At 36.4% G+C, this 16959-nt stretch overlaps 2 protein-coding genes across 2 annotated transcripts; one reads left to right on the top strand and one right to left on the bottom strand.

Moving 5' to 3' along the window:
* The first annotated feature begins 3196 nt into the window (after positions 1–3196).
* Positions 3197–5707, top strand: LOC132902270 (uncharacterized). The gene has a single exon (XM_060946676.1). It carries the CDS (start codon positions 5233–5235, stop codon positions 5539–5541), a length of 309 nt encoding a protein of 102 aa, XP_060802659.1. The 5' UTR covers positions 3197–5232; the 3' UTR covers positions 5542–5707.
* Positions 5708–7440: 1733 nt separating this feature from the next.
* LOC106135183 (equilibrative nucleoside transporter 4) lies at positions 7441–16883 on the bottom strand. Its single transcript, XM_013335415.2, has 10 exons — positions 16206–16883; positions 14953–15107; positions 14232–14435; positions 13747–13985; positions 13074–13146; positions 12573–12779; positions 12102–12289; positions 11493–11621; positions 10875–10986; positions 7441–10051 (listed from the first exon to the last, which is right to left on the bottom strand). Exons 1-10 carry the CDS (start codon positions 16373–16375, stop codon positions 9864–9866), a joined length of 1665 nt encoding a protein of 554 aa, XP_013190869.2. The 5' UTR covers positions 16376–16883; the 3' UTR covers positions 7441–9863.
* Positions 16884–16959: the final 76 nt, after the last annotated feature.

Raw genomic sequence — 16959 nt, 5'->3', positions numbered from 1 at the left:
GTCAACCGATCAATCTGAAATTTTGTATACACTTTGGATTTTGGTGACAATATAATTATGTTTATTCACTATCATTATAAATTCAAGATGGCCGCCGTTACAAAATGGCGGATAATTTAGGTTTCATTAATCCCATCAATATGGGTATCAAATGAAAGGGCTCAACAAGCAGAATACAATATACTATAAAAAATTGAAATCCAAGATGGCGGCCTCTACAAAATGGCGGATAACTTAGGTTTTATCAATCCCATCAACATGGGTATCAAATGAAAGGTCTCAACAAGTAGAATACAATTTACTATTCAAAATTAAAATCTAAGCAGTGGGATAAAATGTAGCCTATGTTACTCCTGAAGGTTAAGTCTATCCCTGTGCCAAATTTCATTCAAATCGGTCCAGTAGTTTTTGAGTTTATTCGTTACAACTAAAAACTAGAAAATAAAAATAGATAAAAAAACTTTTTAAGTTAAACGGTTTTATGTTAAACATACATTGCAATGTTTAATATAAATGTACTAAAAACCAAAAAATTATAAAATAGATACAGTCGTGGGAATTATAAACATATGCATAGACTAGACTAAAATAAAACCGTGGGGCACGTCAATTGTCTACAATCGTTAATTAAAATGTTTGTTTTGTAATGTTACACTATAATTAGGCAGTTGTTCAACCGACAACGATGGACGTGTGATAAGTAGGGCTAGAATGTGAAAACAAGTTAGCAAGCTCGATTAAGCGAGTTTTAGGGTTTCATAATGTTGAGCGAGTAGTACTTTTATCATAAGTTTTGTCGATTAAAGACAAACTACGAGCAGTGAAACGATTCCTCGCTAGCCAGCAAAATAGTAAGTAATTTGCGCACCGTCTGCGGGCCAACTGCCTAACGACGAATTAAACGATTCTTCTATCGCACATTAAGTCTATAATTTGTAGACAATTGACGTGCCCCACGGTTTTATTTTAGTCTAGTCTATGCATATGTTTATAATTCCCACGACTGTATCTATTTTATTATTTTTTGGTTTTTAGTACATTTATATTAAACATTGCAATGTATGTTTAACATAAAACCGTTTAACTTAAAAAGTTTTTTTACCTATATTTATCAACTCGTAATTCATATCTGATACTCATTGTAAGTAGTTTTCCTCCGACACTTTCGTTGCATAAAGTTCTCCCTACAACAAGACAGGTTCGCTTATCGTTTTTAAAAAGGCATTACACCCTTCTAACCTGTCGCCATCTTGGCCTTCTTATATCTCGGTTGTTACTTTTATACTTATGTTTTGTAGTTCTGGACTGAACTACGTAGGTCAATCAGAAAGAGTTCGATTTTACATCGTGATCTCATCAGTTTGACTCCGGGACTGCGACTCAAAGACAAGCACATAACCACTGCACCATAGTGGCCTAAGTGACATATTGAGATGAACCCAAGAAAAAAGGTTTTGATGATAATGGCTTTCCGTATATTGCATAATTTATCACATAGTAACAAATTCCCCTATTTTGACTAACAATAAGTTAAAAATAAGTGAGAACGTGTCTTGTCTGAATGATAATATGAAATCCAATTAATTCTAAAGTCAACAGAAATAAGCTATTTTTAAGTTTATGATTAATTGCCCGGCAACAGACGTCACTAGATTTTCTCTGATTGCATGTAACTGGGCATTCACTATAATTTTAATGATAGGAAAGTTTGAATGATATCACTATCACAAAAAGGCGAGTGCAAATAATATTTTTTAACTTAAAATGCTTAGCTTGATATAAGAATTTGTAATTAGCACACTGCTCCTTGGTATTTGATAAAAAGGTATTGAAAAAAATAGATTGAACGCAGCAGATCGTCGGCGAATAGACGTTTTTGAAATGTGGTGTTGAGACGGTTGCTGCGCATATCCTGGCAGGCTCGTTGAACTAATATATCCATTGTTGACTAACTCTAAATTGGCCATAGACTTTTATTTATTTGCGTTCAATACTCCCTCAAGGTTCCCATCTGGGCCCAGTTCTCTTTACTGTTTACATCAATGATATACAGGAAGCTCTGACTAATACTAATCAACTCTTATATGCCGATGATACTAAACTCTTCAGAGTAGTGACTGACACTGATGATTGTCACAAAATCCAACAGGATCTAGATTCTCTTGTAAAATATTGCGATGAAAATCAACTTTTCCTTAATAGTGAAAAATGTCAAATCATCACATATACTCGTAAGAAAAAGTGCATTAAGTTTAATTACCTTATTAATAATAACTTGGTCACAAGAGTTGATTCAATTCGAGATCTGGGTATCATGATGGACAGCGAACTATCTTTTAAACGTCACTACGATTATATTACGCGAAAAGCATTTAAAAATTTAGGGTTTATTAACAGGGTTACCAAGCCTTTCAAAAATAGTAATACTTTAAAAATTTTATACTTTAGTTTCGTCAGATCTATTTTGGACTTTGGTTGTAATGTTTGGAACCCTTTTTATCAAGATGATATTAACGTAATCGAAAAAGTGCAAAAGAAATTTCTAAAAATGCTCAATTATCGGAACAACATAACAAACCTTTCATATGACGACTCTCTTGGTTACTATAAAATCCTCTCGCTTCAGAACCGCAGGACCCAATTCGACATAGCACTTTTGCATAAAATAATTAATAGCCTTATTGACTCCCCTACACTACTATCAAAAATTAACTTCCTAACCAAAGCTCGACTTCCGCTTCGCTCCTCTCGCAAACTTAACATTTTAGTACCACCTCAGTTTCGCGGGAATTATACTCGAAATAACTTTTTTCATCGCTGCATTGTAAATTATAACAAATTTTTCTCAGACATAGACATATTTTCCTGTTCTCTGTTGTCCACTAAAAACAAAGTGTGTACAAAATTTATCTTGAAACAGATTTCTTAATATTGTTTTCGGTTTTATTTTTTATTTTTATATTCTTTACGATTTTTGTGTAATGCTAATTGTATGCATGCATCCCGTTACATACTTTTAATTTAAATAACACAAAGTTCGTTAACACGCGTAGTTTTAAGTTATTATAATTCATATAATATTTACTTAATCGGCACTGTTTGGTCTATAATACTGTATACTGTTCTATAAGATATTTTATTTTGTACTTATGACTGTTTGTGCCAAAATAAATGAAAAAAAAAAAAAAAAAATACTTAGGCCAATTGCAAGAAAACCAGCAGATAACCTGGAAAAACTGCTGTTTACCGAAAAAGACCAAGACCATTGCCCAATACGAGGGACCGATCAAATCAAAGATCATCACAAGTCTCAAGGTCTCTAATGCATTACATCTAGCAAAAGATCACTGCAAATAGAAACAGACCACGAGGAAAGATTGAAAACATCAAGACGCTCAGCCGTGAGCAAAAGCAGCTCGACTGAAGGAGGAGAAAGAAAAACATTATTGGAGGCTAACATTCGTTTTAGTCTATGTCACCCCAGCCATTCAGTAATTGTTACTATTAGTTTCCTGCTATGTAATAATAGGGTAGGTAGGGTACCTACCTACCTTCGTAGTAGTTTATAGTTACTACGTGCGCACTGGATCGCTTGTTGAACTTACGAGCAAGATATCCTTTTGAAAATACTTTATAGGCCTGGAAAGATAAGTGCAGTTATTTGTGTTTCGATATTAATAGAATTGTTTACATAATGTTCGTTTAATGATAACAACGAACTTCTTCAAGTTCGATTTTCTTCGAGAAATTATAGGCGTCCATATGCCTTTGTTGAATGCAATGTACTTAGTAGCTTTTTTACAATTCTTGTTTCAAGTAATTCCCAGTAACATAAAAAATACACCAATTTGACGTCAAAATATAAAAGTCCAAAACACATCAAATGCCAGTCAGTAGATTTCGCGAGATGCCTGTACTCACTGATAGATACGAGTAATTGAAAGAAGTAGATAGATACCTAGTTTTAAATAGCTGAACGTGGCCATTCAGTCTTTTCAAGACTGTTGGCTCTGTCTACCCCGCAAGGGATATAGACGTGACCATATGTATGTATGTAGATACCTAGTTTTAACTATTGACTTAAACACATCCTTCCATTTGCTACGATCTGGGCATACATCTTTCGCTATTTTATTCTTCTCGTTATTCAAGCTCATCGGAGAAGGGGACTTGACTTTTCTCCAGGATGACCTGCCCTTTTTCCAGGATTTACCTAATTTTCGGTTCATTCGTCTGGGCTTTCACTTTCCAACGTTCCCATTTACTCTTTTCTGCACTTAGCGAATTTCTGCACGAGGCATTTAGTTGTGATGATATATTAACTTTATCTTTTATTTATTTAAAATTATACCCAATAAGAGGATCGTAATTATTATTAAAAGTTATGATAATGTCACTGTTTACATGCGTCTATTACAAGATGCAGTTACAAATGAGGTTGGCGAACCAGTGATAACTAGTTCCGATTTAGAGCAAACTAGTGGGTATTATCTAGAAATTACAAGAATTATATCAACCTGTGCATTATCAGGTTTTTGATCATTTTAACAGTAGGTACTTATCTTAAACTTCTACCTTACATAGGGCTTACGCACCATTATTTAGTTAATTTACCAAAACAAATGGCGGTAGGATGGCTGGATGGATAGGCTAAAAAAATAATTACTTAGATACAATATATTGACCAGGACGTAAGTATTAACCATACATGAGGAGGTAACACACAGTACATACAGTACACCCCCCCCCCCATATTAGTATAGATGAAGAAAGACTTTGAAAAGAAGATTTTAAGGCAAGTTTTAATAAGATTATTTTACACAAAGCTAAGTTTTACTGTAATAGTAACAGCCTGTATATAAGGCCAGTATGTTCTAAGTAAGTGGGTATACTAAGTTATATGCTTACTATACGTCACATTATCAATTATTTATTATACCTACTATGTAAGTATATGCTCATCCAACTTTCCTACTGATAAATTGTGTGTGATTTTTGACCTTTTGATGATATTTGTACCAAAATCACAAGACGATCTATTTTTTACTCAGATTAAACTTAGGCACTGGGTAACTAAATGTACCTACTGGCGCCGGACTTGAGGTTATCGCTGAGGCGCGTGCGCGACGCCAACTCTGCGTGACAATAAATAACGCGGGCGGACATCATTCGCGTTTATTACTCATAAAATTGTCGAACGCCACGCACTATAGTTCAGAAAAAGAAATCAAAATGGTTAAGAGTGTTCTTCGTGGTGAAACCTGCGGGTATTGCAACGCTTGTGTGCGTAACCGATTGTGCGCTGCTAGAGGGCGTAGTCCCGAAGCTTTGGAGTGCGCGTACAAGCATATCCTCGAGTCGTACGGTGACGGTATGCCTGAAACTCCGGCTAAAGTTCCTGAATCTCCGAAGTCTGCATGTGCTTCTTGTCGTTGGACGTCAGACGCGCAGTTTCCGGAGACACCCACTTCGATAAGCGATCTGAGTCTAGAGTGGAGCTCCAGGTCTTCCGAACGCTCCCGAAGAAGACGCAAAAGATAGGCAGCAGTCTTAAAGCATTGCGGAACTTGGTACATAAAGCTCAATGATATGGAAATCTGTGTGAAAATGACGGTGGAATCTCTATCATGCCCGCTGAAGATTTCGTAGGGTCGTTAATGTCAACTAGGAGACTACAAGGAGGCAGCACTTAAAATTTAATAAAACATATTACCAATTATTACTTTTGTTTAATTAAGCTCCTTTAAATATTCTGTACCGGTTCACCAAAATCGAATCAAAACCCTAAAATATTTTTTTTTAGGTATTTAGGTAGGCTATGTTGCCAATCTTGATTATTGCAATCGTGTGGTTAAATTTCATCATCCTTCTGGCGTTTGTTCCATTTGCGCCCTTTCTGCTGAAAAGAACGCAAGAACAGAGACTTTTCCCCTGGAACCTTTTATATTGCCTATATGCCGTGTGGTTTCTGGCACTTAAGAATAGGATAACTCCATACTTTCCCATCATTTCTTTCAGTCTTATCGGGACTTTTGGGTCTATCAACCCCGCCATAGATATAAACGTGATGTAATAGGTATACCTACGTACGTATGCCAGTTTGCTAAGCCAAGTTTATTATACATAGTCCTATTTATTTTTATAATCTACGCAAGAAGCGAAGCAGGTAGCAAAGTATGTCTTCGCTTCGCTACCAGAGCAGCATGGCAGCGTATTCACATATTAAATTGGCTAAGAGCATCATTTGATTTCAAATTCAAATCAATTTAACTCTTAATATAAAGTTATCTTCATGGCACTCTATGTCGCGGTAATAGAGGCTATTGTGCAGTGAATTTGGGTAAGTTGATATGCTGTTGACTGTACATGGTCGCGGTGGGACTCGAGCATGGCTCAGAACTCTGAGTCAGATAACATCATAACCACTGGAACAGCGGCGACACTCGAGTGGTTAAATTTATACGACTGCGGAGATCATGGCAAATGTAAAGATTTATAGTCTCTGCCTGCCCCTCCGGGAAAGAGGCGTGATTTTATGTAGATATGAGTATGTCATGTGTCGAACATTGAACTCGAATATGCATTCCATTATATTCGTTTGGTTTGCAGTTAACACAAACCCAATTAGTTTCAAAGATGTTTAATCATATCGTTATCTAGTCAATATTTGGGTACCTACTGACAATCGGCTAAATTAACCTTAGCCTAAAACATTTATTGCGTTGTATAAATTTGCCGTAGGTATTTAACTTCTGACCTAATTTTTTGCCTGATAATTGATTGTCTTGTCTGTCGTAGACAAAGTAGGTAAGTAAATACTTATCTTGTATTTATTTTTTGCGACAAAAAATTATATTTCAAGCAATACAGCTACATAAATAATATTCAAAGAACATTATACATATATTATTATTCTTATAAAAACGCATTGATTGCAGTTCAAAATTTTATTTAATATATCGTCTTTATAGTATCATAAATATAGACAGACACATTGTGCTATTGGTTAGTAATTATGTAGAAATACCTAGACGTAAATTAATAAGTATCAAGACAATTACATCAGTGTTATCTACACACATACCTAGTAAGATGCTACAATACATTGGAATTGAAAGGAACATTTGATGAGAGGATCAAATCATGGAAAGTACCTAGTATAGCCAACAGCAGATCAACCTACACAAATTCATTGAAAATTCACCTTTATTACTGCGTCATAGAGTTCCATGCAATATAACTTGATCATTGTAGTCGTATGGTTAACTTTCATTGTTCCATGCAGTGTAACTTGATGTGCTGTTGGCTGTACACAAGATTCGAAGTGTTGGGCTGTGTAAGACGGTGTTATTTTTTTAAAAACTTAACACCAACGTTAGGCACATAATATGTTTGAAGTATTTATACTTATTACAGATAGCTATATTGAAAAAAAATATCTGTAACAAACTTTTTACAGATAGTTTTTTTTTTTAGTTATATATGGTATTTGCCAACTTCTATTAATGAAATTCAATTGACCTTTGTTAACCTACCAGTAATCTTCGTTTGACCACTTTCAATTAAAGTGTTATTTCTACGGTCATATCAATCGACGCTTTATCATATAACGATCGACCTCTTAAAAGCGGATAATTTTGTGGGATACATTATTTTCGTAACGAGAAGTATAATTATTTAAATCGTTGATTTCATTAGATTGCAGACCTTTCGACATTTTCTTTTTTTCTTGGAGAGCAAATGTAAAAATCAATGTAGGACAGGGCTATTAATCTCCTATAAAATTGGAAAGGGTTGATAAAATAGGTACCTTACCAAAGACCTGTGTTAAAAGATAAAGTAACTATCTATTGAAATGCGTCTCATCTCATTGAGGTACTCGATTTTCCTTATTTCTATCAGCCGAATTGGGTTTAGCCCTAGGTCGATTCTGGAAACACTTTAGTTCTGGGAACTTTTTTAATTATTTTAATTATTGTTCACCTATTGTCATTTTGAAGGGAAGGAAACACCAATGACTATATGTATATCAAATTACTGACATAAATTATTATATTTAGTCATTAATTCACAACAATTAACTAAACAGGTTTTTATTGGATATAATAATTAATGTGATGACCGAAGCTTGTTTTTATATATGAAAAAAAGTTTACACTCGTGAAGGAAGCTTACTTTATTTTTACGTCTTACGCCTGCTGTAATATCTCCATTTAAGAGGCATTTAATATCGATATGTATTGTAAAAGAAATACAAATAATATTTACATTCACTTATTATGTACAATATATTACAAAACATACAACTATATTTGCTAGCGATTAAATGTTATCTTTTAATCCTTAAAGGCAGTTTGCTATTATTAAAAATCAAGTCTACTTCGTAAAACCTATTTCTTGGTTAACCAGGCTTTAAAAAGCTAATTTTTGAAAAAGTTTTCTTATTTCATTACTTATTTGAATGATTATTAAAGTTTATCACCAAAATATAGATATACATTCTTGGTGAAAATATATGTAGTTTAACACCGAGTGGTCGAATTTTCCCTTTGTTATTTTCAATTTAAAAATCTAAATTTAAATCATGATTATACTGATGACAGCAACAATTAATGATTTAAAATTAAACTGCAAAAAATAACTCTGCTTTGACGATACTACACTACACTATATTTTTCTAAATTCAAATAACTTCCATCATATTTTTCTACCTTCTTTCAGTCTCACAAATCGCGGTAAACAAATTCAATATTTGTTTTTGGTTCCCTTCTACTTATTTTTGTTCTCATATTTTGCACAAAACCGCGTTGACACATTCTTACAAACGACATAACAAACTTAACAATTAGGAGTAACTGTTCGATGGATTTTCTGTGAGGTAACAACAGCTACTATGTGGCGGCGCATAACACTTTCCTCGTAGGTTTTATTTTGCTATTCTTTGCATACTGGCTTTAAAAAGAATATAATAAGTGTAAGTTATTCAAATTGATTGTACAAACAAAAATATTTCACAGTTATATGTTATTGCTATTTTTTTTATTAATATTAACTTTCGTATTTAACATGAAGGAGGGGTTAAGCGCAGTTATGGAGCCTTGAAGAAATATTTGTAATCCGTTGTCCGTGTTCTTCACAGGAAAACCATAACGAAAGTTGGCATAATCTTTATTCTTTATAAGCGTACTTATGTGGTACAAAAATTGTGTCCGATTTATCTTTTATTATCAAGTGTTAAAAAGGCGCTCTATATGCTAATTGCATTCTCTACTAGCCGACCTGTTGCCTGCTTAATAATGTACAAAATTTGTAAGCAATATTCAGTCATTGAATTATTCTTCTTCTTCATCTCTATTTGTCTTGTCACTGCATGTCGAGTACGACGTAACGACATTTTTCTAATATTTTGCCCATTTTTTATGATAAATCTGTCTTATCAATCAATAGTTGTTAGCTTAGAATCAATAGATGTAACCAAATAAGTGAATTCCTACCACAGACGGCAAACAACTGTGACTACTGGAGAAAACCCACTAATTCAAAGCAATTGTACAGTGAGTACAATTTATAGAATTTTTCGTACTTGGAAAATAAGACAATATAAAGTTGTACAGGGTACGGTAGGAGCACCTGTGATAGACGCGCGGGCTCAGAAAAGACGTATTTAAACCGTGCCACGTTATTTCCTTCTTATCATAATCCAACGCAAAATTGAAGGCAAGAGAGAGCCATTCCGCAAGAAGAATCCCCGCTTGCTAATCTTCGCAATACGTTCCACATCAGGTGTATGCTTATGTCTGAGCGGCATTTTTAAGAGTGCCTAAATGATCGTCAACCTTCCTAAGATAAGTCTGCACAGTTTATTAGATATGAGTGAGTGGATACGTGAAATTAGTCGGCACAGTGGTGGCGGGGGTGACGGTAGGCAGCAGCGGCGTGGGGTAGGAGCGGCACATGTAGTGCACGCGCGGGCCCAGCATGCTGAGCAGCAGGTACGACACCAGGGAGCCGGACAGCAGGCCGCCGTTGTACGACAGCGTCATCATGTTGCCTGCCAATAGGTGATTTCAGTTTACCATTCGATATGTATATGTAAAACTATCCGTTATTAGACCGTTTGGTTCCAGGCAGTTTAGAATAGGACCACTCAATATCTGTCTGATGTTAAGGGCGACTAAGGGAAAGCCTTATAAACTTCGGATTCTTATATGCGATGGGCTAGCAACATGTCAGTATTTGAATCTCAATTTCATCATCAAACAATACAGCTGAACATTGCCTTTCAGTCTTTTCAAGACTGTTGGCTCTGTCTACCCCACAAGGGATATAAACATGATGTATATATCAGACGAAAATTAAGAACTAGTTCTTAACCTCCGACAAAAAGCGACAGGGTATAATAAGTTTGACGTGTCTATCTAAGGTCTCAAACGGGTGAACCTATATTGATTTTGTATTTCTTTTTGTTTAAAAGGTCAATAAGTGGGAAGAATGTTTATCTTTGTTTGATGGAAATCGGTCCAAGATGATCGCCATTACAAAATTTCGGATTAAATATTGTGTCTAAGACTCCCTTATGGGTAGTATAGAAAAAGGTTTGAGCTGGTATTACTACCTATATTAAGTATACATATTGCCAAAAATTCCTCAGTCGCAGTATAAGCTATTCTCGCTCTGTTTGAAAACCAGGTAGTTGGTAATAGTGGACCTTGAAGTAATATGGTTAAGGATGCATCGGGACAATGCACTAACATTGAACAGGCATATGTCTCTCCCTTTCTATCATTAAAGTTAGCCGGAAAGACAAAAGAGAAGATAATACTTGTCTTCTATCACAATCCAAGGGTTGTAGTATGCGAAGGCTGAAAGTTTACCTGCAATCTCACGATGTTCCCTTCCTACACGTGACGGTGCCATGATCATGGGTACGGAACCAAATAGTCCATTTGTAAACCCTAGCACGACCGAGAACATTATGGGATACATCTGTAAAAAAAATAGGTTCAAATCAACAACTAATGCATCGAAGGTCTATACTCCTTAAAATAAAACGTGATCCCTGTAAGCAGGATTGAACTATCAACCTTTACTATAATTTATAAATGCGAAAGTAAGTTTATTTTTTCTTTGTTTGTTACCGTTTCATGGGTTGTCTGCTGAATTAATATTCTTGAAAAAAGGAACACGTTTATATAAATTTTAATAAGAGTCTGATGAAAGTCATAGGGTAGCTTTTATCCCTTCAAAACTATAGTTCCCGCGGGATAAGAAAGAACATGTAGTTCTTTTGTAGGTGGCGCTAAATACGTCGCTTTTTATTTGTGGTTTATTTGTAAGATGGCGTTAAATTTAAATTCATCGCTTTTTGAAGCTGGCGCCAAATTCACACGGGCAAAAGCTAGTACGATGTAGGTGCGACCACTACGTTTTGCTGGATGGCTTATAGTGGTATAATTGAAATGTGTGTGCGAAATTTAAGATGATATACTAACATCACCGACGATGTGTGGCTCGTGTCGCGGCGCCGCGCACAGCAGCATGAGCGGCACCAGCAGAAGCCTCACGCCGCTCGCCATCAACAACTGGCTGCGACTCCACTCGTATGGCCACGCTGCCGCTATCTGAAAAAACATAACGGAAAAATTTCAAATTGCACGTAGCAGTTGTCGAATTTTAGCAATCCTTTCAATAATATCAGTTATTTTTGCCTTTCATATTTATATTTTCACACGATGGGCATCCGGTCGTCGAGGCGGCACGACGGCACTTCAGATGCAATGCCCGGGTACAGGCTGAGTGTCGTAAATTACACCATCATGTACGGTTTATACTGGGTCACATCCGTATTCCCTATACCTTATCGCACTATCGGATAGATGATTTAGTTGTATATTATCATATGAGTATGTTCTTGATTGTATCGCGAGCTAATACTGAGTTTGCTTTAGAGCCGGAGATTCACTACTTATGTGATTTTTGCTTTTACACAGTGTGTGGAGCAACCCAAATGTACGGGAAATATGGTCTCGCAATGTATTAAACCTCACTGTATAGTAGTTTATCTTTTTGCTTATAATCTTTAACAATAACAGAAAACTTACTTTGCCAACGAAATCGAAGAAATTGAACGATGACATTAACACGATTGGCATCCAGTCGTCGAGGCGGCACGACGGCACTTCGGACGCGATGCCCGGGTACAGGCTGAGCGTGGTGAAGTACACCAGCCCGATAGATACCATGTACGGGTAGATGGCCCGGGCGACCGCCCATCTTGCTAGTACTCCGCCTGAAATATTTGTTAATTCATTTATGTTAACTTAAAACTTATAGATTTTAAATATTAACTATAGTTACTAACACCACGTTTACCTATAAGTCGCTTGAGCATTCAACGGCGCAGGCAGCGCAATCTACCGACAACTTAACATACCTAGGTACGTGCTTTGTACATTGTGCATGAGCAGAGTTTCATGTTTCGAGATTGTAATGCATTAAATCCATTTTGGAAAAAACGTACGAATTTTTGTTTTGTACAACGTCGATTTATGTTTAAAAATAATCATACTTACGCTTGAAAGCCCGCCAAGAAGTCGGCCTTTCTGGCGATTCAAACACCACATCTTCCACTTTATACGAGGGGCGAGGCGTCCTGAGAGCGGCGGTGGGAGACGCGGAGGGTTCAGAAGCGGGTGGAGGGGAGGCTAGCGGCGCCGGCGCAGCCGCTGTAGGCGAGTACACTGGGTTGGCGAAACTGAATGCTGACGATTCTGTTTCCGCTGAAATAAAACATAAACATTATAGGTGTCAACAGGGTAAAACTCATTAATGAACGCAAATAATGAAAATTTTTGCGTTTATTCCCCACACAAGATTGGACGAATGATTGATGTGGTTTTATAGATCGTTTGTGTATTTCCCTGATTCCAACGACATCCATGTAAACTTTCTGTAACTTGAGTTTTCCGAATCGTCTTATCGTATAAGTACATACGGCCATTCGGATTTAAACAAAGTAAATTATATTTTTTCTGCTGGTGACCCGATATGAACGTGTGTATGTGTGTAATTACCTTGGCCAGTAGATAGGGCAGGGCTTTGTAATTTCAAGACACCAAAACTGCCTTCACCCGCTTCATTTTCCATCTGAAATTAATAGAAATTCAAAATAATCCACGCAGTCATTTCGTTTTATGGTAAGTGACTACCTCCGTCAACGAATAACAACACTAGACATAACATGTATGCCCAAATTTGACTTGATAGTTATTCTTATATGTATATCAAATTAGATTTTAACCCAATAAATCAAACGAACATAAACACGAGGTTTTGATACTTCATTACACGTTTCTTTTTCCAGGCCACCATTCGTCCCCATCATTAGCTAAACCGGTTGAAAATATCTAGAATCTATATTATTTGATATCTTAGAAGTTTAGAGCCTCTAAACTTTCAACCCGAATAAGCATATCTACATATATAAGTTGCAGCATGTTATCCTACTTTGGTGTACAATTATTATATTACACTTTTTTCCAGGAGTTAGACAAGGAGTACCTCTTTCCAGTTTCATTATTATTTTATGCAAGATCGTTAGCTTACGGTACGTTTGACCTAATCTTTAACCAGAACAATCCCTATTTGGTCAAAATGCCTTGCCCTTTCCCCTCGAAATCTTTTGAACATTGCCAGTTTTATTTTAATTGTAAAAATAACAGCCATTAAAAGCTTGTAATGACTAACCAATGTAACATCCTCGTTAGGATTCAAGTGCAGCTGAATCCTGCGTCGGTGTCGGGACTCCATAGTAAGTCTCAGATAGTACTGCACAAGTGGATGTCTCATCATCACATGGTGCTGCATAGAGTGGGCGAGGAGTATTAGTATGGAAACCACGAAGAACATGAATGTGCTGCGTTTTGGCTGGGAGAAACTGTGCTTCGTTATTATACGGTCTAGAGATACCCAGAAGCCAGCGGCACCTGAAATAGACAAACTTACAATTATTTTCCCCAAAATGTAAATAGGACACTTTTTCTTTGTTTAATAGGAGCACATTTATCTAGTGTAAGCTTAAGTCAAAACATGCCAGCTACTTGTCTTCCTGCGCAGATTACTACCAATTCCTGCTAATATTATAAATGTTTGTTTGTATGTAAGGATGTCAGTATGGATGCTTGTTACTCTTTAATAACTAACTATACTCTTGAATAACTCTACGTTCTTACTTTCCCCCGCCATGACAGCCTGAGTGTACCGGGGCGGCAGACAGCCAGTGAAGCCGTAGTAAGAGGCTTGTTGCACGGTGCACCCAAAGGCGACCACGCCGATAGCCACCAGGTTGATAATATACGACACCCGGTTCGAGAAGCCGTCCCAACCGATGTTGCACACCGCGACGAACAACATGGTAGATAAAGATACAAGGATTCCTGGAAATTTAAACGAATTTCATATTAGAAATTAATTCTCCTACAATTTAATAAAAAATACCAAGACCGTAAAAACATATTCCTGGATTTATTTGTCACATTATCTTTGCGTGCTCCGGTTTTGTACCCTCTATAGCTTTGTTTGAGTGCTCGGGGTCCGCTAAAGTCATAATTAATTTGAAACTATCGGAAGAGGCTGATTTTGCTATCGTCCTCCGGTATTAGTTGCTCCAATCGCCCCGATTACAGAATCGGATTTAGGTAGTCAGGAAAATTAGTATTATTATAAATAACAAACATGTACTCAGTACAGACTAAGTAGAGTACTGAGTAGAATATAATAACCCTAAGCATATTAGTTCTAGAGTACATTGTACCTACTCTTAGAACTAATATGCCTGCCAAATGATAAAATCTAAAAGACGACAAATCCTCGAAGCATAATAATGGAGCGTTCAACTGTGAACAAGGCAAGAAAGAATAGAGAATCAAAGTTAAATCTAACAGTAAAATATACCAAAAGTAATCCTAGTGTTGTACGTAAAGAAATCGAGTAGCATGTTGTTGGCGACGACAGCGACGCACGCCGAAGCGATGTAAACAGTGGACATGTCGAACATTATCGTCGAGTTCGGGTAGTGCGTCTGGAAGTAGTCCACCGCCATGATGAAACTGAAATAAGTATAATCAAATTATTGGGTTTCTAAAAAGTATTTAGGCAAAAATAACATAAATTGTGTCAATTCTATTTGGTCGCAATTATGGTCGACCGCTTTAATATGTAGCTTGCGTGACACACACCAAAGTTGGGAATTATATAAATAAAATAGGTTCGTTTAGCTAAAAACATAAGTTCACATATATATCTTTTAAAACAATTGCAGGTACAGTCAAAAACAAAAGAACTTAGACAAATAATATATTTGTTTATTATTATTTCGGTAAAGAAATGACAGCATGTAATATTTTGATTGGAGGAGAAAAAGTGGAGCAAGTGAAAGAGTTTGTATATCTAGGATCAAAGTTTACATCAGATGGCAAGTATGATAGTGATATTGAAAGGAGAGTGAACGCGGGGAACATGGTGAATGGAGCTTTGCATGCCTTTATGAGCAGTCAGAAACTATCCAAAAAGGCTCGACTGGCTGTGCACAGGGGCGTGTTGGTCCCGACATTAATGTATGGGAGTGAAAGTTGGGTATGGCAAAAGAAGCATGAAAGCAGAATAAATGCAGTGGAAATGAGAGCGTTAAGGAGTATGATGGGTGTGAAATTGAGTGACAGGATAAGGAACAGCGTGATAAGGGAATGTTGTGATGTGAAAGAAGATGTAGTTACAGGAATAGAAAAGGGTATGTTAAGATGGTTCGGCCATGTGGAGAGGATGAATGAAAGCAGGTTGACTAAGCAGATATACAAGGAGAGTGTGGAGGGAAAGGTCGGAGTGGGAAGACCTAGACGAACGTATCTTGATCAAATTAAGGACGTCCTGGTAAAGGGTCAGGTCAAAAGTACCCGAAACCGCCGAGCTTGTATGAAGAGAGTTATGAATGTGGACGAAGCGAAAGAAGTATGCAGAGATCGTGGCAAGTGGAAAGAGGTAGTCTCTGCCTACCCCTCCGGGAAAGAGGCGTGATTTTATGTATGTTATGTATGTATGTATTTCGGTATAAAATATTTACACTAAATAAAAGAAGAATAACTATAGTTTGAGCAGAAGACTTTATTCTACCGTTTATGCAATACTGAATGTTTAGTAATAATATTTACCTGTTAAATGGAAGAAGAAATGCTGCACCGGCAACAAACAGTGTGATATAGACGAAGTCATATTTGTCTGGCGGCGGAGCTCCCGGCTCAGGTACCGAAGCCAAGGGCTCACCGCGCGCTGCACGAATCGCCTCTATGCGAGCGTAACCTCGCCCCAAAGTTTCATTCATGCTGATGTTTTAGTTATATATAAATTCACAAACCCGTTACATATTATTTAGAAAAACACAATCCACATAAGCCTTATTGATTTTCATTATAGTATTATGGTAATTAGACAGAAAAATGTATTTTTAAACACTAACGATGACAATAAAGTATATTAACGTTACTTAACGATTTTAATTTCTTTGTTATTTATCCTTGCATGCAATCATATTTTTTTTTCTGAGTTTACAAAATTTTTCTTAATTCCTCTAAAGATTTAGTACATAAACAGTTTAATTTACATCTCCAATGTTTCTAATTTCGATTTAATAACAAATTTCGGCCGGCCGACCGACTTGACAGCAAGACTTGCCAGTAGGTCGCGCATGCGTGTTTTACATTGATTTTCAGTGACGAGGCTAGCATCCAGTTTCATTCGGAGAAATAATTACAATTTAAAGAATACTTAAAATGTAAATAATAATAAATTCATGTCAATGTTGATTTTAGCTTTTAGTTTAACAGGTACATACTTCTTGATAGATTTAATATTCTCATCCATTTTGTTTACGAAGCAAAGCGTTGCGAAGAATAGATTTTGTTTACA

This window comes from Amyelois transitella, chromosome 11 (genome assembly GCF_032362555.1).
Source record: "Amyelois transitella isolate CPQ chromosome 11, ilAmyTran1.1, whole genome shotgun sequence".
NCBI lineage: Eukaryota > Metazoa > Arthropoda > Insecta > Lepidoptera > Pyralidae > Amyelois > Amyelois transitella.
Note: the sequence above shows the minus strand (reverse complement) of the source record. Positions and strands in the feature narration are given on the sequence as shown.